At 42.7% G+C, this 21,638-nt stretch overlaps 1 protein-coding gene across 1 annotated transcript in view; it reads left to right on the top strand.

Moving 5' to 3' along the window:
• pcdh7a (protocadherin 7a) overlaps nt 1–21,638 on the top strand; it is a 40,684-nt gene that overhangs the window by 6,939 nt on the left and 12,107 nt on the right. Inside the window, exon 4 of the mRNA XM_063476359.1 lies at nt 4,052–4,831. Within this exon, the coding sequence (XP_063332429.1) occupies nt 4,052–4,831 (780 nt within the window). The remainder of the gene's footprint in view (nt 1–4,051; nt 4,832–21,638) is intronic.

The raw sequence follows: 21,638 nt of genomic DNA, 5'->3' as shown, positions 1-21,638 counted from the left end.
AGAGCCACACGGAGGTGCAGAGGTAATTGACTAGACTCAAAGACATTACCGAGATACCAAAAATAACTACAACAGTATGAGTTCAAATTTAGCTTATGCTATGCTGGTGGAAATCTTTCTTTCTCCTCTGCCTCCGTATTAATCAAATGAACTTCCCATTACGCTTTAAAAATGTTCAATTAAGTTATAAATGCTGGCAGGTAATAATTACTGAAACTTTATCTCTGGTGTGGAAATTGGTACTGGCGCTTAATTAATTAAATTGGTTCAGTGGCTTTGTGGTTAGAGTGTTTGTACTGAACTTGTGGTTTCAACTCCCACTTGAAACTTGGGCAGGAACTGATTCTTAGATTTTCTCTGAGGAAAAGGTCTTCAGCTGTCCAGTCTTTGCATGTATCATGACTTATATAAATATAAATATTATATAAATAGTAGTGAGGTGAACCGTAAGAGTAGTAAGAGGCACACATATAATAAGCAAAAAAACATTGTTTAGGTCAATATGGACAACATAAAAAGTTTCACTGAACTCTGCCTAACCTATGCAAAATGTTAGCTGAATCTGTAAAGAGACACCTTATAATGCAGATGCACCTCTTGCAGACTCTACTTCGCACTATGCTTGTTGTAGTGTATTGCTTCCCTGGGTGGGAAGATGATTAAAAATGAGACAGTTGGAGAATATATATGATTGCCAACTGAGAAATGTAAACTTTAACTAATTTCTCATTTTCTGTTATGTTAGTATAGCTATTTTAGACAGTTGCATAGCAACTACAGTAAAACTGTGCTTAACATGCCCTCTGAGTAATCTAAATCCTTGTATTGAACCACACTTAAAGCTAAATGTTGTGTTTTAGCAAGGGAAAAACATCCTGTATTATCTCAGCTTGAAAGTTTTGACTCACCTCATGTGGAGACAATTTGGCATCCAGATATCTTTTCGAACAAAGTCAAACAAATGAGTGCAGACAGAGGGTGAATGACTTTATCACAAGGGAGTAAATAGAACACCTTATGCATTTAACACTTAAAAATAAAAATACATTAAAAAAAAAAACAAGAAATCAAAGAGATGAGAATTTAAAAAGATCACGAGGTAAGTGATGAAACAATACCAGGGCAGGAAAATTTAGCTGCAGTATGCCTAAATGACCATGCCACTGACTCAAACAATAGGGTGTAATATATCCAAGCTGATATAAAAGCTGTCTGTGATTACAATATGCATAGTTTAGTGTGACTGTAAGGAGGAACTTGAAGGAGTAATTGAGTAGAAGTCATTGAAGAGAGAATACCTCCATCTCATAATGAAGTCAAACTGAGTGGTGGATGGATGCCAGATGCAATTAGGGAACGAAAACGGCTGCTGCTGCAGTAGCACCGCGGCAGAAAATTACCCCAGTCTTTTCTATCCAACATTACTGGGAGAGCCACATGTTGGATAATTATCTGGAATATCATTCTGCAGAGTTTGAGGTAGAAGAAGAAAGAATTTAGTTGAGAGATTTTAGACATTGCTGTCATTTGGGGCTCCTTAAGGTACATCAAAAGTGTGATCTACTATGAAGTTCACTTTCACATTTTGACCAATTGTATTTTATCTCAGTTCATCTATCTATATATATATATATATATATATATATATATATATATATATATATATATATATATATGTGTGTGTGTATATATTTTTTTTTCATCTTAAAAATGTAAGATTTTTAAAAGTGTTTTTAACATGTACACCGAGCTACAGCTTTCTGTTGCTATTCTGTGGTGTGAATTTATTGAGCCACCAGCCGGGAATGAGTACTTTTCAAGTATCGGCCACTTGTGTGGACTCCTTGTCTGGATGCATCAGTATCTGCAGTGACATGCTGATAACTGAATCCTTGGAGAGTAGAACAGATAGATGCTAATGTTAAGTCCAGCTAGAATAAGGCTCATGCAGCAGAATGGAAGATTCCTCTGGGATTTTGGGATGCGTCACAAGGTTGAATTCAAATGTAGGGGTAGAGTTGGCAGCTTATATCGCTCAACACTTGGGGCATCTAGTGTTCTTGTGCAGGTATGCTGTATCCATACCTGCATACAGCATGCATATCTACACTTGGATGACAATACATGGGCTGTCTCTTCTTCTCACATGCACACACACACACAGAGGAGTTGATTCACAAGCATACACCTTGCACCATTTCGTGTTTTTTGCCGTCACATGTGCCTGTGTGCGCACTCAAACACACACAGACTTGGTGGCTGCACCATCACATAGTGGTATCTGTACATATGACACACCATCGCAATGTTCTCTTTGTTCTGCACACACAATACAGCAGACAGTGCAGGGGATGCGCTATGCCAGAGACGCCCAGTAGAATGAGAATGGAAAGGAATACTGCAGGCAAAAGAACAGTGGGGCTGATGGGAGAGCGGAGCCTGGCAGAGAGGCCCTCTGCAGTGGAAGCAGAATAATGGAATAGAACCAACACAACTCAGTGAAAAACAATGAAACTTAACCCTGATAGATGGGGATAAAACAACGAACTACAACACTGCCAGGCTTATTCTCAGCTCATGGATAACAAAAAGAATGTCTCTGTATAAGTAAGCCTTATATGCCTTTTGTAGAATAATGAGCAAGTTACACAGTGCAGCTGTATGAGCAGAATTTTCTGCAGTATTACTAACACTGCAGGTTAGACCATATTTTTTTTATTGAGCCATCTGAAGCCATGAGGGCTCATATTTAACTTCTCTTTCTCCCATTCATCCTTGCATACTTTATTATCTAACATTCTTAAGCAGCAGGCGGCAGGAATTACATGAGTCAGTAGTTTTTTGCCTAGATGGGTCAAAGAAATTGTCGTATGAGCTCTGTGACAAGGTGTCGGGATTGCTGAATGAGTTGTCTCGCTAACAGCTTACACTCTCTGCGGGCATGTGTAGGTGCATGAATAGATATCACTGTGCTCATATCTGTCTAAATTTGTAGTGCATCTAAATAATGATTCTGCCTACAAAGCTGGTTTGTATTGATTAGCCGTATTTAAATTCATGAGTCTACCCCATATTATCAGCAGGGCTGTGCAGACCAGAACACCACAGCCTCATTGTCTCCTGTCGAGCAAGGCTCCATATCCACTAATGGCTGTGTTTGTGTTTCAGCATAACCCACTTTCTTATAATGATCCTTTTATTAGTGTACAAGCTCAGAGCATGTCTGAGCTTCAGTCCTGTATATGTGTTCATAAAGGAAGATAATTGTTAGATCTATCTTAAGCCCAGAGACAAAATATGTGCAATATGCTGTATATTGAAATGGATTAGCGTGGATTTACCTTGTAACAAAACCATTATGCTAAACAGAACAAACTTGAGACCTTAAAATGTGGGGGAAAAAATGGCTCTAAAGACGATTCCACAGAGCTCACATATTTACAGTAGCCCCCTTATTTGTCTAACTGTCCAATTCGCAGTGCAAAAATTGTGATACCAAATCCTTAACAAATCCATGCCTACGCTTTCATTTACAATAGGGACATTGTTCATTGATGAGACAGTAGATGAGTTTGCATTCAGAGGGTGTATTCATAATGTGTCTCTTGGATTTATTTTCACATTTACTGACTGTTTCTTCTACTTTTCCCATTCCTAACTGCCCATGAGCTCAATGTCTAAAGTTTCATTTTATTCTTTTAATCAGCTTTAAACAGTATAATCCCAGATTTTTTCTCTACCACTGCAGAAGATGCGAGATCACAAGTGAAGAATTGCAGGCACAACTTGAAATGCTGCAACTGGGAAGCAAGAGCAATTATATATTTAGTGACACCCTATGTGTCTGGGAATAATGGAGAGCTCTCACACTAAAACACAGTGTAATTAAGATGACGATGCTGTTTGATGTTTCTCTGTGGCTCACCCCCACTGTGTCATCTTTTTACAGTTGCTGCTCTGAACTTTTTATTGATGGTTTGTCTCTGCATTCCTTTTCCTTCTTTACTCTGCATTTGCATCTTATCTTTCCCCCTATTCCCTTTCTCCCCAGGTGGCCCGAAGCCTGATGGCGCCGCTGTCACTAGACATTGCAGGGGACCCAGACAGCGAGCGTGCGTTAGGCAAGCAGCGCCTCAGTGTAGCAATTGGTGTCCTGGCAGGAGCCGCAGCAGTCATCTTGGTTATTCTTCTGGTAGTCACAGCTCGGCAGTGTGGTGCTCAGGGTAAGAATGGCTATGAGGCCGGCAAGAAGGAGCCAGAGGAAGACTTCTTCGGTCCCACGGGGGCACAGCCACAGGTTGGCCGTGGTGGGGGATCAGATCGTGGACGCAAACCTCGGCGGGACAAGCGCAGTGGAAGCAGTGGGAATGGACCTGGAGGAGGCAAGTCAGACAGAGCCCTCTACAGTGGTATAGTCACAGTCAACGGACTGCGTCGCCATGCCAATGATGATGATGAGGAGGATCTGAGCAGTGCTAGTGAGCGCCTGGCAGCTCGTTACTGTGCTGTGGATGGTGACCCTGGAAGCCCGCGGATGGGCGGTGGTAGGAGGCATCAGTCAAGCCCAGATCTGGCCCGGCACTACAAATCCAGCTCGCCTCTCCCCGCAGTGAATCTTCAGCCTCACTCACCTCCAGCAGAGGGAAAGAAGCACCAGGCAGTCCAGGAGCTGCCTCCCTCTAACACCTTTGTAGGCAGTGGTGGGTGTGTGGGAAGTGCTGGTTCCAGCAGCAGCAGTAGTGGAGGCAGTGGCAATGCAGATGCCATGTCCCTGGGATCTGACCAGTGCTCAGAGTACGGCTGCCAGACTGGAAACAAGTACAGCAAACAGGTAGGCGCTCTGGATATAGAATATTCTTTTGACTGGTCCCTCTTTATAACTCTGTCTTAAAAAACTCAGTCAGCTCTTTCTGTCTCTTTGTCTCTTTGTCCGCTGTGTGGCTCCTGATCTCCTCCTTTTCATCCCTGGCTTCATGTCTTCTTATTCACACATCTGCTGACATACTGTACTGCACACCCTGTCGCTGATGTCTAAACACCATTTTATCTCCACAAAATAGCTGTCAGTGTGTGTGTGTGTACGCTTACGCACTTTTGTGTGTCTGTGTCAGGATACTAAGCCTATGAGCAGTATGGCGGTAGCCTGCTGTCAGACGCGTGCGCTCCATGTCAAACATCGGCCCTGTGTTTAGCAAGATCTACTACAGGGCACATACATCAAGCTCACCCTGTAGCCAAAGAGTACGTGAATGTGCATGATTGTGTGTATATGTGCGCGCGCACACGTGTGTATATGTGACACCGTGTGTATGAACCCCTGAGGAGATCAGTCGGAGTAAAAACAGAGAGGGGTGTGGGTGAATAGTTGCTTCCAGCAGGGTAATTGGTCATTTTGTGTTTCTGTTTCCCTTGTCAAGCTGTTATCTTTCTTCCATTTAGCATATATGTTTATCCCATAAACAATATCAGTCATATAGTTAATGGATGCAATAGCTTTGGTGTTCAATCCAGGCGCTGCAGTTAAAAGCTGAATTCCTGCTGATAAATAAATGCACCATAGAGATGGTCACTCACCCCTCCACCCACACATGTATACACACTCACAAATACACAGACACAGTCACTATCTATCATCACAGGCACACTGACACAGCAGGGTCTCCGGACTCCGTAGGGAGTGCGCCCACGAGTGATATTTGAATGACAGCTAACCCTTCTTAAAGAGGCGGGCTTCTCATTTCCTTGACAGACAAGTCTACATTTATCCTCCACGTGGTGAGAAAAGTGCTGATGTGGTCATTAAAAGGGAAGGAGAGCAGCTTCTTAGGCTAATCAGTTCATATATGGGCTCTCTGATCCCGCTCAGTGCGCGCGCACACACACACACACACACACACACACACACACACACACACACACACACACACACACAGGAACACTCACACATATGCATACGCACACAAACTGCAGAGGTTAATCCATTACGGATTCAATCCTCTTAATCTGCCATTCCCAGGGAAAGAAAATGCTTACTGGGAGAGTTTGGTGTTCATGCTTATGTGCACTCAAAACATGCCAGAGCACAGAGAGACTCACCCAGACACACAAACTGACAGAGTAATGAATTATTGATCGGATGTGGTAATTAACTCCCATGCTGCAGTGAGGTTTGCCCCCTCCCCACCCAAGCCGACCCCCAAAATATCCAACACCCAGTGGTTTCATACACAGTGTGTGTGTGTGCTGGCTAAGATTTTGGGAGCTCATGCGTGACTTGGTTTCGCTTACATGTCAAAATTTGTTAACTCAAACAGTTTAGCGACATGAGCAGGTTTTTGTTTGTGGGTGCCTGTCACTTTGCTTGCGGTACTGCTTATTCCATGAAGGCATATGCATTTTATACATGAGTGCAAGTGAGAGATAGACTCTGGGAGTAATAGGTGGTGTGCATGTGCCAGATGTAGGATTTGCGATGCCAACAGAAATTGGAATAGAATTAGATCAGGAGTGGGTGAGAATTACAGAAGGTTAGGAGGGGGAAAAAGATGGAGCAAACGAGATGGGGCAGAACTTCTGCATTTCAAAGCTACTTTACTGGGTCAGTGAAAATATTAAAAGCTGTTCATTTGAAGTCAGCACATCATCAGACCAACTCGGATGCTCCAAATAGGGGAGGGGGGGGGGGGGGGGGGGGGGGGGGGAGACAATAAGTGTAAAAAAAGCGAGTAATAAAAAAGTGGACATCATGAATAAAGTGCAAGATTGCATCAAAGAGGAAACAAGATGACAAGACAGCTCAGTTAATAGTGTTGGATTGTTTTTATGTAAATTGTCCACAGAGGAATAGGGAGAGAGAGAGAGTGGGAAAGATATCTGTATACGAATGGAAATGGTGAGGGAAAAAATGGTGAAAAAAACAGAAATGTGGTCTAAATGACTAGATATTTAACTAATTTCCACAAAAAGTGTGTGTGTCTGTGTGTGTTTGTGTTGGGGGTGGGGGGGGGGGGGGGGGGGGGGGCGGGGTGTGTCCAACTTGCTCACCACAGTTGATCAACTGCCTCCATCTCACCCTGTCTCTAACATCCTCCTCTGTCACGCCGACCCCCTTAATTTCCTTGTCCATTATATCTATGAATCTTGTCTTTTTCCTCTTTTCCTTTTGCTCAGGCGCTCCATTTTCAACATCCTTTCCCCAACATACCTACTATCCCTCCTCTGCACATGTCGAGAGCATTTTAGCCTCAGACTTTGTCTGTAAATTGATCAACCTGTGCTATCCCCCTGATATACTCATTTCTAACCTTGTCCATCCTGGTCACACCTTAACATCTTCAACTCTGCCACCTCCAGCTTGGCCTCCTGTTGTTTTGTCAGTCTCCAAACCATATATCATAGCAGCTCTCACCAACACCTTCCCTTTTCACTCTTGCTACTATCTTTCGGTCACAAATCATCCCTGACACTTATCTCCACCCACTCCACCCTGCCTGCATTCTCCCCTTCACCTCTCTTACGTGCTGTCCAGTGCTTTGGAGGTTGGTTGAGCCCAGGTATTTAGATTTGTTTACCCTCGCCACCTCTACTCCTTGCAACTTCACTTTTACACCTGCAGTGGACAAATTGCAAGAAAGACGATAGGAGTATGTTTCTCCAAGAAAAGAGAGGCATGGAAAGCGAGGAGTAAAGATAGAAGAGAAGGGAGAGAGAGAAAGAGAGAGGTCTGGTTTGGGTGGCAGCCAGAGACTGAGAGCGGACTGCTGAGATGTGGGTCATCAGGATACCCGTTGGCATCAGGACACATTAATGATCACAGCAGTCACATGGCACTGCAGTCAATATGGGCAAAGTGGCCTCGTTCCACCCTTTAACTCCACCACACACACACAAAATGCACAATTCATCACAACAAGGTTCCTCCTGTCTGTTGTCCTCAGTCACCCACAATTAAAGGTTATCACACTTAACAGTTATGTTCCAGTTATCTTTGGTTTTCATCCTTTTTGCAGAGTGTAACTTAATCTGAAAGAGAGCTTTGAACTTTTCACTTGTTCACTTTTCTCCCCTTTTAACTCTCACTCCCTCTTCCTTTCCATCAGTCTCCAACTTTCTTTGCCATATGCCAGGCTATAAATCTAAACACCCCGTCGCTGGTACCCTTGCATCTTCCATGTGCCACACTGACCTCCGAGAATAAATCGACTCAGCATTTTCACTAGTGCGACTTCTTTTACTGTAGTGTGCACTTTCTCTCTTGCTGAACCCAGCGGGTGTGCGGGGGCGGGTGAGCGCTCGGTGCCACGAAGGCTGAATCGAACCAGTCACACATCATCTTAAACCCATGCACACACATTCAGTCCAAGTCCAATCAATGCCCTGTTAACAAGGCCAAGACTGCAGTGGAAACAGGTGGGTTGACGGCGCAGTTTTTTGCACACTGCACATTTCTGCAACACTTGGTGAAGGTCACTGCTGGACTCTCACAACACGGGGCACTTGTTTTGGCACAGCAAGGGCAGGCACTAGAGGTGAGTTTGTGGTGAACAGGACTCATCCGGCCAGTCTTGTCCATCTAATTGGACTGTATGGACGGGTGCGGGTGGAGAGATTAGGTCTACTGGATTATAAAATTGAAAAGCAGCTTTTCATTTCAGCAAAATCCCTCCAGGATTAAATATGATGAGCCTCTGTCACAGACTCAGATTCATGCATGCCACATGAATGCATCCGCACATACGCCCCCTGTGATAACATGCAGCGTGCATTTGGGTTGTAGAGGTGAAGGTACTGTCATCCAGAAACAAACAGAAACACACACACACACACTGTCCCCTCCCTGTCGCTTTGTTACACACACGAATGCGCACACTGTAACCATCCCGTGACCCTTGTCATGACGATACCAGCACACTGAGGTATTTATTAAAGTCACGACGAGTTCAGGCCACTCAGCCAGCCATATGCTCAAGGGGCGAGTAGATGGGGAGATGAGGAGGTGGAGGTAAGTGGGAGGTGAGAAGGACAAGGTAACCAAAGTGGGGATCACCCATTGAGCCAGACTGAAACTGATCTGCTGACCTGGCAGCAAAGCACGAGGGGAGGGGACGGTGCTGGGGTTAGAGGCAGTGGACTTGAGAGAGGAAACATGAGCCAGACTGAATGAAATGAGACAGAGTGAGAGAGGTTTAAATGATGGAAGGAGACTAAGAAAGGCTTGACCATCGCAGTATCCCCTCTTAGGTGCTTGGCTGTAGATTTAGAACACTTGCTTACCCTGTAAACATTGATTTTCCGCTTGATCGAGATTGTACGAACATAAATAGTCTGCGTCTGAAAGTGCACTGAAGGTCCATTACTAAAACTCACAAACAAACTGACATTTGTAAACATCGAGAAACACGAATTTCCCTTTTATTGACAGTTTTGTCGACCTGCCATTCAGCAGTACTTTGTGGGCTCTTGGCATGAAGAGCCACAGTTGAATGGAAGTGCAAAAGCATTCATCGCACCTTCGATTTAAGATTTAGAAGCATCAGCTGAAATTGAAAGAATAATAGTTTGTTAGTTATATATATAAATATAAATCATTTCATTCAACATTTATATTTTAAATATAGGCAACCTAAACAAGGAGATTAGATTTATAAATGACACATAAATGTGTTTGTCATGTTTTTTAAGGTCACTGGACAAAATAATCTTTTACTTTTTTATTCATCTTTTTATTTATTTATTTCACTGTTTACAGTGTAGTACTGTACATAGTATAGACATATCTACAATCACAGGTTTTGAGCTATCCATCTGTTTGAAGTCCTCTGTTGTTAGAACAGCTACATTGATATAAATTTAACTGAAAGAAACTAAGCTCATTTTTAACTGAATCTGACAAAACAAATTTTCAGCTGCATTGCACACACTTCCACAGATATAACTTCGTAATACAGGGAAAAAGCATTAGCTTGAGGACCAGATTTGGTTTCAAATTCCTGAAAAATGGTAAATGTAAAAGCACTGCAGGCTGCATCTGCACAAGAACTGTTTTGGTCTCATTTCGAAGCTGCCATTTCACACCTGTTTTTCTGCTATTTTCTCCGGGACTATGTAGAGTGTATTGGGCCGTGACTGCTGCCGAAACTTTTCAGATTGCACAGCGGCGCTCCACCTGAACACAAAATGATTGAGAACTGCAGCTGCTACTGCTGCTGGGCTGGCATGCTGCTTTCACAATGTAGCCAGCGTAGACAAGGTGCAGTCCAAATGTCCTCAGTGGGATGAAGATGAGGTTTTTAAAGTGATGTTTTGGTCACCCATACTCTTTAAAACGCTTAGACTCAAGATAAGAATGTGAACATAAAAAGTAAAGGGCAACAGGCGATGCTAAAGGTTGAGATTATTTTTAGGATTCATTGAATTAAAGCCACAAAGACAGCATGTGCATTTCCATGTGTGGCAGCCTAAGTGCAGCCAGAGAAAGACAAAGGAAGGAGAGAATCAGAGGGAGGGAGGTTGCAGGAGGCAAAAGGAGACAAATTGTCTGTTTCCTTACACATCAAGGTCAACCAGAGCTGGAATGTGATTAGAAGTCCCTTGTCTGTCTCAGCTGTTTACCACACAAGATAATACAGACAGGCTGTTCAGCTGATAATGTTACCGTGTTAACAACTCCTCCCTTCAGCTTTTGTTTCAACTTCTCTGTGGAAATGGCAAGAATGTGGGAATGTCTTTCCAGCAGATACATGCACTCACGCAGGCAAGCTGAAGCAGGGATACATGTGGCAGGCACTGTCAAAATTATGATTTTAACACACACAGACGTGCCCACCGAAACACTTTTGTGTGTACATAATAGCACATAATTACACACCCTCCCAGATCCTTATGCATACACACTTTTTCGCTGCAAGCAAATGAAGTCTGATAAGAATATGATGACACACAAGTGGATAGGAAAGTTTTCCATCTCTTACATCAGTTTCTTCTTCCATTCCCTCTGGATCGGAATCACATGCACAAGCCCGGGCACACTCTGCCTCCTAGAATCACACACATCCGCGGAGGCTCACAAACACTCTCTCTTAACTCCCTGACACAGACACACATTTGAGCACACACAAAGACCTACATAGCAAACCCCTCACTGCGATGCTTCCTTTTATTTGCTTCTTGAAGACTCTGCTCCGCATTGTACAGCTCGGCATTCAGCTCATCTGCCTTCCAGCATTACCTTAATGGCTGTCTGTGGGTTGAGCAATTTTATCCGATATTGCTAAACAAAAGCACTCTTTCTCACACTAGACAGGGATTCGAGACAGCTTAGTAGCCCTATGACTGGTTTTATCCACCTACACAAAAGAATCTTCAGTGCATTAAGTGGTATTGAGTTGAGCTGAATTAAATTGGCTTGAATGGATTTTGAATTGAACTGAACTGGACTGAGCCCAGCGCAGCTAAATTGAATAATTCAGATTGTGTGGAATCAAGTCGGATTGGATAAACTCAAACTGAATCAATCTAGGGTGAGTCAACTTGATTAAAATTGGTTTAGCTTTGCCAGTCGATGTTCCAGGTGACAGCTCGGTGGGCAGTTTGTGACCGACTGATTTTATTATGTAGAATGGACTGACACAATATCAGTGTGCTTTTGTTAAAAAATGCTCAAACTGGGTTTTGAACTCATGACATCTATAGAGGAAACAACTTACGAATCATCAAACACCTATCCAATGAGAGGTCTGCAAACACACATAAAGAAAAAGCGCGTTTATTCTTAAATCACAATCAGGCTTAAAGCAAAGGAAGTGAATGCTCAGATGAGTTAAAGTATTGGAATATAAAGATAAATGTCTAATTATGAGTCTTAAAAAAAGATGTCTACATACAGTACATACTCTCAGAAGTGATGGTAACAGATCTAAGCTTCAATGTACAAACTTACAAAACCAAGGTGACAAAATCTACTCACTGGAATGTGCTTATAAACACTTATTATTTTATTGTACAGAGCAGGCGCCTGCGATATTTGCTTTAGAACTCAGCGCTGTGTAAGTCGTCCAATAAAAAAAGTATCTCTTTCCAATCTTCCATCCCCAATGTCTGACTTTACCCCCCCCCCCCCCCCCCCCACACACACACACACACACACACACACACAAACACACACACACAATTACATCTTCCTCCGTCTGTCTTTCTCTTGATTGATCTCTTTGTTCTCCCTAAGTGGTTTCATCTCTTTTCATCACTCTCCATCTGGATCCATCTTTTTTAAAACGTGTTTTTAATGGTTCCAAACTTTCTTTTTTTATAACACTTAATAGTTTCTTTAAATTTTACAAATGACTCTTAACAACCCTCTCCATTTCCTGCTCCCTCTTTTTCGTCTGTTTTTAGACCGTAGTTAAAATCAGCTTTAATCTTTGCTTTTCATTTTTGAGGGGGATTGGATAAAATTAAGCATGCTACCAAGGAACAAGCCTAAGGTGTGAATATCTGCACTGTGCAATATGGTTTATGCATTTTTGCCACTGGCGAATCAGAGCACATTTCTCGCCGGATATCAGCTTATTAGATCTTGCGTGAGTGCAAAAGACTGGCCCTGGTAGCGCTGTAGTCCAAAGCCAATGTTTTTGCTCCAGGCTACGTGTAGCCATCTGTTTAGAATTGTTGGTGGAAGATAGATAAATCGGAAGATCGAGATGAAGACTGTAGAAGAGGTGGAGAATAAATGAAAGAGTAGAAAAGAAATTCCTGGTTAGTACCACTAACTTGGGGGGTATAGTGGTGGCGGTGTGGGGTGGGTGGTTGTAGGAGATTTGGGTAGGTAGATGAAGAGAAATAAGGTGAGTGGGAGAACAGGCAATGCTTCAGTGAGTGGTGGAGGGAGATGTGAAGCTACAAAATGAAAATGCGTTCTTAGGTATTGCCTAGGGGTGGAAAGCTGATGGGGGGAGTACAGGGAAGGAGGAGATGGACTGAAAAAGATAGAAATGAGGTATATGGGTCTAGGGTTAGAAGTAGAAGAAGAGAGGAGGGAAGGAGGTTCACTTTGAGAGGAAAGCCAGCTCAGACTCTCCAGGCTATTTTGGTGTGAGTGTGTGCGTGTGTGTGCGTGTGTGTCAGATAGAGAGGGAGAGACAGGGAGAGGGAAAGAGATGAGAGCTTTCTACCTGCCCTAATGAAAAAGTTACATAAATCTGAGTGGGCATGCCTCTGCCTGCAGCATTTCTCCATATTATACCACTGACCCAAACCTCTCCCAGTGCATGTGTAAGCGTATACGCTTTGTGTGCGTGTTCAATCCTTGTAGAGTCCCACTTGCCTGTTCATGTCAGAAATAAACCAGAAGACAGACACCCACGTAAACACGCAGACACACTTACACTTACACACAGACCAAAAGATCTAGCTGACCCAAGCCCTAAGAAATAGCCAGTGTCTTCAAACAGCGATGTTAAAACAGGTTGACCTGTTTGACAGACACACATTTTCACACAGGCTGTGTAATCACACACTCTTGTTCCCTTGGACTTTGGAAAGGAAGAACTACCTCCATACGCATAAACTGACATGATTTATGTTCACATACAGACACTTAGAGCCAAAACGCAGTGAAGGTGATGAATCAAACTACACTTAAAGTCAAAGACTTTCTCTTGATATAGCACAGTAATAGCAAGGCATTACCATAAAGCTGGTTCTTAATGGGTCAACAGTGCACAGGTACAAATCAGACATAGATTATTTAAGAGGTTCTCCTCTTGTTTCACAAATACAGCGCTAATATGAAGATGGCAACTAACAGCACTTGAGGAAAAAGGGGGTAAAAGCAAAAAAAAACCTCACTTTTATTGAACATTACTCACATCCGCATATGCACACAGAAGCTTTAAAACAAGCGCACTAAGAAACTGAAATCAAAGTCATGCAAATACATCTTCCAATTAGGCCCCAAACAGGTTTCCATGGGATGAAATGGCAACCTCTAATTGGCTGGATAAAAGAATGCTCACATCCGAGCCGACAACTTGAGACAGCTTGGAAAATATACACATCCCTACCTGCATCCATACAAAGACGCACACAGGTGTACACTTTGTAAGTGAGGATCACAGACAATTTATTCATGGTTAGGGGAGTCACACACGGTATCACCGGTAAGATGAGAAGCAAGGATAGAGTGTGTTGACACAGATATGGTGTATTGTCAGGTGCAGGCACACACACATGCTTGGGTCAGTCTCTTTTTAAAAGCGTGAATAAAGCTTTGGTCGTGGTGTCGTGTTAACATAAAAGCTTTCACGGCTGTTAAAAAGACCAGGCTTTGATTAGAATTTGATGTGTGAGAGTGTTTTCTAATGCTGGCCTTTGCTGACAGCGGCCCTTTTAAATCCTGCAGAGCCTTTGCAGGGAGTCTTCTGTCAAAAATATGTTGAATCAACGATTTCACCTTAACATGCCCTGAAGGGGGGGTTTTTGCGGTTATTTTTTTTTTTCTTTTCCCCCCTTTTTTTCTCTGAATTTTCTAAAAGACAGATGTTAAGCGTGCTCACCATGCCAGTTTGCAATAGATCTTTAGTAGATCTCAACCAAAAGGCAACAGCAGCAGCAGTAACAGTGTAGTTGTGGATGATCAAACACTGAATTTAAAATTGTTAACTAACTGAATATCAAAAAAAATGTTTTTTTAATCTGATTAATAAGTCGCTCCTGCAAGAAAGTGTATCTGTGTGACTTTTACAAAGTGGTGTTACTCTTACATGGCATGATCATTATGAATGGTTTAATAATTCATTTCTTATTCCCGTATGGGGATTTGTGTAGAATGTGAGATCTGGACTGTGAGGAATCCAAATTGCGTATATCATGTCTGAACCCGTGTAGAGATCAGTGAATGTATTTGCATCTACAAAGTGCTCCACTTAAACTCAAAGTTTTCAATATATATAGTGCTTAAGTCGCTGAAATATTGTGTACATTAGAGGTCTTGTTGCTGTCTTGTGAAAATTAGTTTTCAGATAAAGTAAGGGGATTAAATCCCCCTAATGGGCTGAAAAATACATTTCTTCCTTGAATAAGCTTTAAAAAGTAATTGGATTGTTGTCTCGTGGCTTAAAAGAAAGCTTGAAAGATCAATGCTTTCTAAAAACACATAGCTTCCTCTGCAGATGGACACCATGCAAGAGCTGTAGACTGCAACAGTTTCAGTATTTAAAAATTTATGTAACTTTTAGGCATGAAAACAGGTTGAATTTCAGAATCTTCTATGCCAGCATACTGAATATGTAGTCTGGACTCTTGGTTGGTTACAAATGGCAATTTCTGTCAGCCTATTGGGCTAATGAGACTAAATTATTAATAAGTTGTGAAAATAATCCGCAGTTAAGCCCTGAAGCCTGAAAACAGAAGCACTGAATCAGAACATAAAGAAAATGTGACAGATGTTATATAGATGGTTATATTTTAATATACCATACACAAATCCTCATACACCCAAAATGAACCCTAATGAGATTCCTTACTGACACCTTAAAAGTGCAATCTATACCTGTAGTTTTATGCTGCAGACAAACAGCATCTAAACTATTTTTACTGCATTAGCTGCGGAATAATTTGCACTTTTAAACATTTTTTAATGCCAAGAGTCGCATAATAATCAGGCAGACTTCTGAGTAAAACGCTCTGCTGAATATGACTTCACGGGAGCCATTTCATAAACCTAATGCCGAACTATGATTTTCAAAGGGGATTGCAAAAGCCAATGTACATATATATGCTTGAAGTGTGGTGTGAGGTTATCGATAGGGACGCTTTGGAGTCTCCCCTGCTTTCTAATTAACTCTCCTTCTTCCTTCTCCGTCCGCTCAATGGCCCAACTTTGCACTTGGTCTCTGGTGTATCGAACACACACGCACGCGCACGCGCAGACTCACACACGTTATCACACACATACGCACACTCGCATGCAAGAAGTCTGTTTGCATACCAAAAGCATACTTCATAGCTGAAAGAAAATGAAAGCCGTATTAATTATACAGTCTGCGTTTGTACACGCATGCACACACACACAAAGAAAAAAAGAGGAGAGAGTGAGGAAGCAGTTATTTTGTTTTTCCTATGCGTCAAAGGAGACAGAGTGCGAGAATGATTGAGTCTCTCTGCGTCAGGGAGAGAGGGAATGAGAAATAGTGCAGAGGGAGAGAAAGAGTGCACTGTCTTCGCTCTTTAATGTGCGTGTGTGTATGTGTGTGTGTGCCTGTACATCTTCGTGCGTGTCGTCTACCCAGTATAACGCCCCCTCTGTGTCCCCGAGCCACTCTCTGTCACTCACACACACTGAGACTATTGTCAAGACATTGGGCGAGGCACCCCAAGACATTTCTGTGGCACTGTGTCTGTCACGGGGGTGATAGGGCTGTAAAGGGGTTTGCACATGCACATACACCCACACAGTTGTGTTTAAATCATTTTAGAGGACATTAAATTGACTTAATTTTTTTATCTGAGGGCTTCTCCTGACACTAACCATAACTGCTATTTGCTTAACTGCTTCCCTTCCCTAACCTTAAACTAAACCTACTCACAAACCATGTCTTCACCTCCGAATTGTGCCCTAGTTATTATGGGGACTTGTTTATGGTTCCCAAACGGGAAGTTGGTCCCCACAATATGATGGTGTAAATACATTTATGTCCCCACAAAGTATAAACACACAATCTATAAGATCCACAACTAATGTACAAATATGCCATTTTATATGTAGGCAGGTGAATTAATGTGGCAGTCGCCTGGAGTGCAGAGCACGCATGTGTGAGTGTGTGTTTGTACTTGTGCGTGCCAGAGTTATAGCATACACATATGTGGGTTGTGATTATGTGTGGCAAGGCCTATGCGGTGTACGTGCTTGTTTGTATCTGACAGCACATTAGGCAAAGCTATCTTTAACCTTGTAAAATGAGTGACACTGATTCTAAACTGACAGGATGGATTTCAGTTTGCCATGGCGCTCCATCGTGTCAGCCTCTGTCAGCTCAGCCCGTCCACCCATTTCACAAAAGACAGGAGCATCACAAAGGAGACAAAGTATATGTGAGGGGGAGGTAGAGAAACAACGAGAAACAAGAAGAAAATGAGAGGTTTATGGAGAAAGCTGGGTAAGATATGACAAATGAAATAGTTTGGAAAGTCGGGGAGGAAGAGCGGTCTTGTTTGACAGAGAAAGAATGCCGCACCAAGAGAGTTGAAAGTGTACACGAGGCAAAACGGTGTGAAGGAGAAAAAAAATGGGAGTGTGAATCGAGGTAGAGGTGATGGAGGGAGCAGGGGGAAAGAGACCTTGCTCTTGTATCCGGACGTCTCTGAGGTCCTTTATTGACTCTATCTATTGTTCACAGCAGCACTCCTAATCACTCTCAACAGGGAGGTTGTGTTTGTGTGTGCCTGCGCGTGGATGTGTGATCTTGTTTGCGTGATCTTGTTTGCCAGCCTTTTGCAGAAAGTACGTATCTTTAGCCTCATCCTCACTTTTACTCTTTCATACACTGGCCCCCACAGAGAAGCTATTGTTCACTCTTCATCTGGTCAACCTTAATGGACAATAGCAGTGGGTGGGAAAAGCCTGTTCCTAACACGCATACTATTAGTCTAATGGTACAAATTCACACACACGCACACACAGACACACACACATGAAGACAGAATGGGCAGTAAATACCATCTAAATAGCAGGCATACATATGTATGGTCTCTCTTACTCACGCAGGCACACAGAAGGCCAGTTGTACGCGGCCATCCTGTTTGCGTCTTTCTTAACAATGACTGCTGTCATGGATATTATAAGAGATGACTGTTTTAAGGACTAGCACAGGAAAGTGATGAACACCACCAGCACACACACACCAACAAAGGAGCTAATCTGAATCATGGGCATTTGTCCGGTAAGCCTCGTTTCACATCTCACACTATGAGCCTTTGTTTCTGTTTTGTTTTTTTCCCCTATAGACAGCCACGGCTGCACAAAAGGATAAACATTTCAAAGGGCCGATGCTGTGAATAGAGTCAATGATTTTCAATGTGTATCTGCAGGGTGGAGAGCCCAGATGGAGACAGGGAGAAGGGAGAAAGCACAATGCCAGAGTGGACAGATTGATGGTAATAAAGCTGTGGTGGATAGCGAAGCAGTCGATCCACATGCAGCGAAACAGTCTCTCTGCCTGTCTGCCTCTGCACAAACAGTCATCCACAAAATACCTGCAAACATCCACACACTTTAAATAACTAGTTAGGGCTAAAATGGTGCACAGCTGACTCATGGTTTTATTTCTAAATGGAGCCAATAAGAGAAAGTGACTGAAGTCCATAAAGCTTCAACAAATCACAAACGTGCCTCGCACAAAGCAAAAACTGTTAAGCGGGACAGGCGTGTCAGAAGTCAGCGAGGCTCGTAGTTCCAGTGTTTGCCACCGGAGGGCTTGCAGCAGACTGCAGCATTCTGAAGAGGAGTGTGGAGAGAGGGAGCGAATGGGTCCGCATAGTGCCGATCAGATGACCTCGCTGCTGCAGTTAATGTTCTCTGGCGCTCAGACACAAGGCTAAGGCTCTCCCTCATACCGCGGGGCTGTTGTACAACAAGCTGTTGTGGTGGTAGGGGTGGTGTTGTTTGAGGAGTGCGAGTGTGGTTGTGTGTAAGTGTGTATGCAGGAGGGGAAAAGATTAGGGGAGTGGAACAAGAGAAGGTGCTCCTGTGAGGGGAAAGAGGGAGCGTGACACCAAGACGGTAACATGTTACTAAAGCACTGCTCAATTTCTGTAACCCGGTCTTTCTTTCTTCTATACCCTTCTCCCCATATTTCTCCTTTTTCTTTGCCTCCTTTCTCTTTGTCCCGCTCTCTTGCCCTCTGCGTCTCCCCCCCCCACACACACACACTTTAATTTGCCCCCTCATTTCTACTGCCGCACTTGCCCCCCTTTTTCTCTACCTCATACCCCCTATCCCTCCCTCTTCTCCCTTTCTCTTACTCTCTCTCTCTCTCTCTCTTTCTCTCTTCTTTTTCTCTCTGCAGTGCAGCACAGTGATTATCATTCCTCTCACAGAGTCAGGCCTGATAGTCAGATACTGCTGAGCACCCTTCTACATCACCTGCTTCTAGAGGGAGCAATGGAGAGCGAGAGACTGAGACAGAGGAAAGAAGAGAAAGGAAGAGGGGAGGGAAAGTGGGAGAGAAGACCGGTGAACTGCAGAATGAGGGGAATGAAAGAAGAAAGAGGAAATGAAAGGGGAGAAAGTGGGGGGTGAGGGAACAAAGGGTGAAGGAGAGCAGAGAAACATGGGAAGGGAGGGAAACAGCAGAAGCATGGATAAGGGAGGATTGCTGTTACTGCAGAGGTGGTCCCACTGCAACATACATGCTGCATAGTTATAGATGTGTTGTGAGTGTGTGTTAAAGTGCACACCTGCAAGTGTGAGTGTGAGCAAGCGTGGCTGAAGTGCGCATTTACGGCATCAGCGTGGAAGCTCTGCATGTCTGTGTGAGTGCGTGAGTGTGCGCTGTGATAATAAGGCGCCTTGACTCATCAACATCACTGGGCCAGACAGCTGAAGAAATGCCACTCATATTGCTTCATCCCTCCCTGAGCTGAGTTTCAACCTGCTCCAAACCATTTTGTGCATTCTGCAAATGCCACAACAGTCTGCGTCTCTCCCTCTGAACGACATTCTTCATCTCTTCTTCACTTCTACTTCAGACAGTCTGTGGTCATGCTGAGTCTTTTCCTTTTATTATTTTATATTTACCTCGCTACAAATGCTGATTAACCCACATTTTTTTCCTCATCCCACCTCTGATCAGTTGTTCCATCCATCATCTGTCACTCCCTTCCACGTAGTCTCTTGACACATGTCTGTACCTGTCTGCTTGACCCAGCGGTGACACTGCGTAAGCAGGATGTCTGCTCTTTTCAACATAGCCTTAAGAAACTGCATTACGGCACTGGAAACGTCACTCCATTACACCACTAAGGGCTTGAACAAAGTTGCAGATCATTTCTATATTTAAATAACCAGTGTAAATATATCATCGTCAAATAAATTGTTAACCCGTCTGTCCTGTTTGCCAGTAACTGAAAGATGCTTTCTGTCAGTGTGTTTCACTGTTTCCCCTCCTCACTGGCTTTGATGCATAACTTAACAGTTGACAGCAAAAGATTTCAAAAGGTTTTCTCATAAACTCTTGGAGATTTTATTAAGATCACACGAATTTTACCAATTAACTCATTTTCCAGCTAAACTTTAGTTTCATTTATTTTATTGGACTCTTTGACATGATGATAAAAGACAGAAGAAAAGAAATAGCAAAAGTGTTGGAGTAGAACTGAACTTTGTTTGTGCAATTAGATTAAAAAAAACAACAAAGATATTCATGTGTTGTATTTTTTTTCACCAACAAATTTCACACTTAAGGTGCTTGTAAAAAGAAAAAAATCCCTTACAGTTATGAAACAAGACATCTGGAGCCAGAGAATCTAAATGGCAATTAAAATGGTAGAAAACAATAGTAAAGAAAGGCAAGGAAAAGCAAGCTTTGAAGTTAAATGCAAGTCATGCAACATGTCATCCGTAGAGCCACGTTGTGTGAATCCACAGTGAAGTAGTGTCTCTGCATAAACGCCTTTTTCATGGCAGTTTAATCATGCAAAGTGTAAGGATGCCCGCTTTAAAGCAGTCAATACAATCTCATTATTTTTCAATAATATTTGCATTGTAATCTGGTCGCTGTTATTGAGTTCACTTATTCATTCCAATATTCACTCTACTCTTAAAGTATGAGCACATGCACGTTGGCTGTCTGCATTAGCACAACATGATTTCTAAACGGCAGCAAAACAAAAGAGCAGAAACAAAGGTCATTTTGACTGATCAGCATTCCGGATATGAAGTCTGGACTATACCCATGTGGTGTCAACAGGAGCATATTAGTTTTCAGTGTGTGCTCTGGTAGTATAGTGCAATATCACCTTACGTATTCCACACAGTTATAGCTGTAATAAGCATTAGGCTGACATTTTATCAGGTCTGGTATTTTTTTAGATAGTAAATAAACTTCCAGATTATAAGAATTGGGATAAGGTGATATAATCTGTTAATAAAAAATAGCTATGTTGAATGATCTGCACTTTTAAGGCATTTTTAATCCTTTATCGTGCAACACTAGTCACAGTAGAGCTGACGTATGAAGCTCACCGCCCATCATGAGCAACTTAGGGTTGACCGTCCTGCCCAAGGTGGAGGGGCCAGGGACTGAACTGCCAAGCCTGTGATTTTTTTTTTTTGACGGCTTTGTACAGAACCAAAGAACAGATCGCTATTTACTTTAGTCATTTGTATATTAAAAGCTTTTTAGAGCAATGTACTCGTTTAATCACTAATTTATTTTTTTAAACTGATTATTAAGTCATTACTCATATTATGCTTAAATGCCAGGGTTATTCTAATCATTCAAGAGGTCATCCTGCCCACTAGAGCTGCTAAGCCTCTTAAAGAATTCCATAAATCTGGTCTTTAATTAAGACTTTCAGTATCCCACATCAGTCACACAATCCAATTTTTGGCCTAAAAATATCTTATTTTAAAAATATTGATG

The sequence above is a fragment of the Pelmatolapia mariae genome, linkage group LG6 (genome assembly GCF_036321145.2).
Source record: "Pelmatolapia mariae isolate MD_Pm_ZW linkage group LG6, Pm_UMD_F_2, whole genome shotgun sequence".
Classification (NCBI taxonomy): Eukaryota; Metazoa; Chordata; class Actinopteri; order Cichliformes; family Cichlidae; genus Pelmatolapia; species Pelmatolapia mariae.
This window is presented reverse-complemented; position numbering and strand designations above follow the sequence as displayed.